Consider the following 5913-nt stretch of genomic DNA (forward strand, 5'->3'; position numbering starts at 1 on the left):
CCCCCCCCCCCTTTTTTAAACATTCTTCTGAGAAAGAACACAATAAGTGAGATAGCAGTAGACCTTTAGCATCTCTGGAGGTTTTCTTCTAACTGCCCTTTTCCCTTTTTCTCTTATTGGGCAGTGAAGTAGCAAAATGTGTCAGTTCAGCTCATTCAAGATGCTGTAGCATTTTTCCCTCTAGAGCAATCCACTTAACAGAGAGACTCTTGCCACCTAGTGAGTTATAATCTGGAAAGCTGGTAACTGCAAATTCAAATATTAATGAGGTTAGTAGTAGAAGTATTCACCCTTTCAGAACATTTAACATTATTTTCACAGTGGCTCAACCAGGTTGCTAGTTCAAATCTGTATGAGTCTGTTGTAGTTATTTCAGTCAGAAATAACTGGGAATTGTAGTAGTAGATTTATAAATTTCTGTTGCCTAATTTTCTTCTAGGAACTAGAAGATGTGAATAAGTGGGGCCTTCATGTTTTCAGAATAGCAGAATTATCTGGAAACCGACCTCTGACTGTCATCATGCACACCATTTTTCAGGTAAGCAAGATGAAAGTGGGCCTTAGTGCTCTTTACCTATCCCAGCAATCATTATGTGCCTTATAAATGTCATTGTTTTCTCTTTCTTCCTCCAGGAACGAGATTTGTTAAAAACATTTAAAATTCCAGTAGATACTTTAATAACATACTTGATGACCCTGGAAGATCATTATCATGCAGATGTTGCATATCACAATAACATACATGCTGCAGATGTTGTTCAGTCTACGCACGTGCTGCTATCAACCCCAGCTCTGGAGGTAAGTGCACATGTAGATGAAGGAGTACAGGAAGGAGGGTAACACACATGCACATTTACAAAATATCAGAAACTTTTTAAGCTAAATGTAAATAACTCCAATATCTGCAGTCCTGCTGCCTTTTTTATAGTAGAAATTCTTGAAATTTCAGTCTTGGAACATATCTAAAGGCATTTAGTGAAGACCCATGTTTGTTTACCTTTATACATGATGTGAAATGTCACAGGATTTTTTTTTTTTTTTTAAACCACTGTGACCTGTTTGGTGACAGATACTATCCACCCACAGCTACCATAATTATAGAAACTGTTTCCATCATCTGCTTAGTAGCTACAGGTCATGTCTAGGGACCTACATAACTTATGGCAAGAGAGAGCAATTTTTATGGCCCAAAGAGTCAATGTCATGGTCATTTCATGGCAGTCCTGCTCCTCAATACTGATTGGCAGAGAGGCCCCACCCCTTGGTCCTGATTTGGTAGAGAGGTCCCAGGGGGAGGAGGGACAAGGGGGCAGCTGCTGTCTTGACTGCTGGCTGCCCTTTGTGTGGCCCTGCCCCTCAGCTGCCATCTTGGCTCCTTCCATTCGTGCTCTGCTGCCAGCCAGTGCCTTCCCCTCCTGGGCAGGCTGCGAGGCCAGCCTGCAGTAGTAGCAAGGACTGCTGGCTTCCACCAGGGAGCCAGAATTTTATTTTTATTAAGTTTTGGGGGGTTAATTTCTTGGAAAATCACAATTTAAGTAGGTACCTAGTCATATCCCGTCACCATTTACCATGTGGCACTGTCAATTACACCAGTAGGAATTATGCTGGGAAGATGCTGGCAGGATGTGATTTTTTCCTAAAACATGAACGAAATACATAATATTTAATGTCAGAAATTATTGTTTTGGTATTTTTCTGCTTCTTTAACCTCTAGTTCTCTAAACTGAGTTAACCACCATACAAGTATTAAAATACTAAAATTCTCAGGAAGCACAAAACTTATATTACATTCTTAGTGCAGTGGTGCACAACCATGTTTCCCTGGCAGGCTGAATGGGCAGTGCCTGGTCCAACTGCAACCTAGATGGTGGTTCTGATCCAGCATCCAGGATCAGGACAGTGAGCACAGTCTGGCCATATGGAGAAGCAGCCTGGCCTGAGCCTGGTCCCACAGTGAGGAAGAGGGCATGTCCTGGCTCCAGCCTGGCCCAGCATGGGGGAAGGGAGCATGGCCCATTTGGAAATCAGCCCCATGGTGGAAAAAGGGTTGTGGGCTGGGGGGGAGGGAAGGGGGCCCAGCCTGGCTTTGACCAGCTCGCAGAGCTTGGGGTTTGGGAATCTGGCAGGGAGAAGGTCTGCCATATTAATGGCCATTGCTCCTTTTCCACCAAATTTCCTGAGCCATGGTGAGCTGTGCATGGAGTTTTCTAGCAGGGAGCTTTCCCATGGAGGCCAGGTGCTGTGCCTTCACAGGCTGCATTTGGCCTGCAGGCAAGAGGGTGAGCACCTCTGTTCATAATGGATTTGTCTTGTTTTTCAAAAAAATTTTTAAATGCAGATGTTTTTAATTTAATTAATGCTTTCTTTGTACATGAGGTATTTAAAGAGCTAACATATGTAAGCTAAAAGGAAGCTCACAAAAGGTTTGAATCTCTTTCCACTTCTATTATTAGGCTCTAATAAAGCATTATTCCAGGCTTATTTTAGCAAGCCTATGCATTCTCTAGTAGAGTGTTGAGAACAAATTCATTGCTGATGTAAACTGGTGAAAAGGTAGTGACTCAGAAGGATTTGCATTCACTTGCATCTGATTTGCATTTTGGCCCTTGTCTCATAGGGCCCAATGAGTCCCTGTACACATGTGGGAACACTGCTGCAACGCACTGTGATTACAGCACATCAGAGCAGACTTGATTAATCAAGTCTGTTGGAGAGTGCTAATTAGCATGCTCCAGCAGCTTTCACATCTTATGTATTCAGCATCTCTGTGCTTCAAAATGGCAGCAATGAACAAGCTTTAGTTAAAGCTGCCCCAATGCCGTTCTGAAGCGTGGGACGCTGAATACACAAGACACTGTGAGCGCTTCAATTAGAACGGCTCTCAGAGCCTTCCTCTTCCCCACTGAGGCACTTGTAAAGACCCCCAATGTTCCAAGCTGCTAGCAGAGAAGGGTCAGCTCCTGCTTGCAAAAGGAGCTACATTACCACTTACTTCAACAGGCAGCCAGCCTGATTGCCAGGCGCATCACTTGATTTTTCAATACAGCTGCTCTTCAGCCTGCTTTCAGCAGTGTTTTAGCTTGTAGAAAACAAACATCTTCCTGCATACTTGCATACTGTTGTGGCCATACTTTTCAAGATGGAGTTTGATTAGCTTATGAAAGAGATTGTATAATGTGAGTCCATGATGTCCCTTCCTGTTCTGTGTTCTTGTTTTCATAACGACCTTGTGGAAAAGATTCAGTCAGATTTGGGTAAATGCTTTGCAGCCTTAATAAAGATGCAATAACTCATAAATTATAACCATTCCCTTGTAATATTACTTGGGAGGCATGCTTCTTTGAAACAGTTTAAGGTTTTCCATGTTTATCATGCAGTATAGGCATGTTCAATGCAAAACAGATATGCTACCTGGGGTAATACCAGATGATAAAATTTTTATGCGACTAGTTCATACTTGGGTGGGTGTTACAGTTTATGCACTGAATTCTATATTTAGTCAGCAAAACACAAATGACCTTATAGAAAATTCTGGAAAAAAAATCTCCCATTGAATTCAGTGCTCTTGCCACTTCCCATCAACCCTAAAAATAAGGACATTTAAAAGTAGCTGTTTGTACACAGACCTGAAATGTCTCACAGATGTAATGGAATATTTTCCAAACTTTTATGATGGTTTATATTTTTAAAGGATTTTTAAAAACATCTATTATGTTAAAATCACATCGAAACATATATTTTCTTTTCTTGCTGAAGAGATAGTGTACTGTATTTTTTGTGAAAAGGTAGCTTCTTTGGTTAATAATTGTCATTTCTATTTTATGGTTTTCCAGGCAGTGTTCACTGATTTAGAGATTCTTGCAGCAATTTTTGCTAGTGCAATACATGATGTAGATCACCCTGGAGTTTCAAACCAGTTTCTTATCAACACAAGTGAGTATGGCTTTTTAGAAAGCATTTAAAGTTCTCTGCTTGGTGTTCTGTAACATTTCTATATTGCAAATAAAAACACAGTCTGTTTTTCTTTGCATATCCATAGTTACCTTTTCTTAGAACTCATGTAGGTGTTTGCATTTTAATCTGTTTATCCTTTTGCATGGAACTTAACCCTAGAAATAAATCAATTTATTGTGATAAGTGCTCAAAGAGAGCACAAGCACTTGAGGATGAACTACAAAACTTAGTCCCATTAGGACAAGATACTTGTTCTTTTGAAAGAAAAGTGTAAGGTTTTCATTAAATAAGAAAAATATATACAAGAACAACATTAGAAAATTAAAGGAAATAAAATATGAAACAATGGAAGGAGGAAACAAAACAGTCAACATCCTTGGGTTTGTTGGGCTCTTTGAAATAGACTGTGCAGGACCCATCCTTTTTTCCTGGCTGTGATAGTTTTTCCATATATATATCTATATATATGCGGTCAGCAAACATGGCTTCTTTTCAACTGCAGGCTCCCTCAGGCTCTGGCAAAAACTCTGGCTCACCATTTGTGAGACTCCACAGCCTCTGGCTGACAATTAGATAGACCGGGAAGCAAAGGACATGGACCAATATATTGCCACCCCTAAATGTGAGGTCCAGTGAACCAGTAATTGGTTCTTCTCTGCTTAGTGTATAGCATTACAGCAGTGCTCCCAGTTTTCTACCAAATCGAAGCACTAACTTCTTAGTTAATTTCATATCTTTTTTTCAAAGGAGCCAGATTGTCATATATTTACTGAATAGTGCCTGACAAAATGAGACCCAGTGATTTTTCTGTGAGACTGTTCATACAATTTGGGTATGAACGAATGAACAATTTAGCACAGAGGCATAGCTAGCTGTTTCTTTTCCCTGAGCAGAGTGGAGGAAAAAGTGGTGGTAGGGGAGTGAGATTGTGTTGTTCAGAGAACATGGCGGGCAGTGAGCAGAGTCATCTGCCTCTGGCCGATGTGGCTGGAACTAACAGCCCCTGAGTGAGCCTGTGCTGAGCACAGTCCACTGCTGCTTCTCTGGTTTTCCCACTGCCTCCATTCCAGTGTCTCCCGTAATGAATGCCCAAGGCCCATGCCCTGGTTGCCCACTTCCAATTATACTACTGATTTACTTTGGGGTAAAAAAGGGGCAGGATTTTACCCTGTGTTAGCTGCTCTGTGAGAGTTTAGCCTTCTTTCATAGATACTTAAGCTTCTCTTCTTTAGTTTCCATTTACCACAAGATAAGAATTCACACATGTGCACTAACCACAGAGCAGCTGACACAGTAAAGTCCTATTCCTTTTTAAACTGAAGTAGATTGTTCATGTGTCCATATCCTAAGGTTTGTAAGGACAGTACAATCTAGATCAGTGTAAGTTCCTATTTAAAATGTTATTTCTTTAGCTATTCCAAGCAAATTTTAAACAGCTGACAAGAAATATCACATCTGAAATAACATTAAGAGTCTGAGCAAGTCAGGATGCACCTGGGGAGGAAGAACCGGCACCATACCTTACAGGTTAGGGAACTCCCCTCTTGCCAGCACGGAGGCGGAAAAGGATCTTGGAGTCATCATTGACTCCAAGATGAACATGGGCCGGCAGTGTGGGGAGGCAGTCAGGAAGGCCAACCGCACCTTGTCATGCATCCACAGATGCATCTCGAGCAGGTCCAAAGAGGTGATCCTCCCCCTCTATGCGGCACTGGTCAGGCCGCAGTTGGAGTACTGCGTCCAGTTCTGGGCGCTGCACTTCAAGAGGGATGTGGACAGCATGGAGAGGGTCCAGAGGAGGGCCACTCGCATGATCAGGGGACAGCAGGGCAGGCCCTATGAGGAGAGGCTACGGGACCTGAACCTGTTCAGCCTCCAAAAGAGAAGGCTGAGGGGGGATCTTGTGGCCTGTTATAAACTAGTCAGGGGGGATCAGCAGGCATTGGGGGAGTCACTGTT

The 5913-nt window shown here is 42.2% G+C and overlaps 1 protein-coding gene across 5 annotated transcripts in view; it reads left to right on the forward strand.

Moving 5' to 3' along the window:
- PDE4D (phosphodiesterase 4D) overlaps window positions 1-5913 on the forward strand; it is a 1639075-nt gene that overhangs the window by 1600477 nt on the left and 32685 nt on the right. For all 5 annotated transcript variants that reach the window (XM_019517823.1, XM_019517824.1, XM_019517826.1 and 2 more), the window contains 3 exons: window positions 440-538; window positions 634-798; window positions 3834-3933. In XM_019517823.1, coding sequence (XP_019373368.1) covers window positions 440-538; window positions 634-798; window positions 3834-3933 — 364 coding nt within the window. The remainder of the gene's footprint in view (window positions 1-439; window positions 539-633; window positions 799-3833; window positions 3934-5913) is intronic.

Source organism: Gavialis gangeticus, unplaced genomic scaffold (assembly GCF_001723915.1).
Source record: "Gavialis gangeticus isolate Ggan-Ray unplaced genomic scaffold, GavGan_comp1, whole genome shotgun sequence".
In the NCBI taxonomy this organism is placed as follows: Eukaryota; Metazoa; Chordata; order Crocodylia; family Gavialidae; genus Gavialis; species Gavialis gangeticus.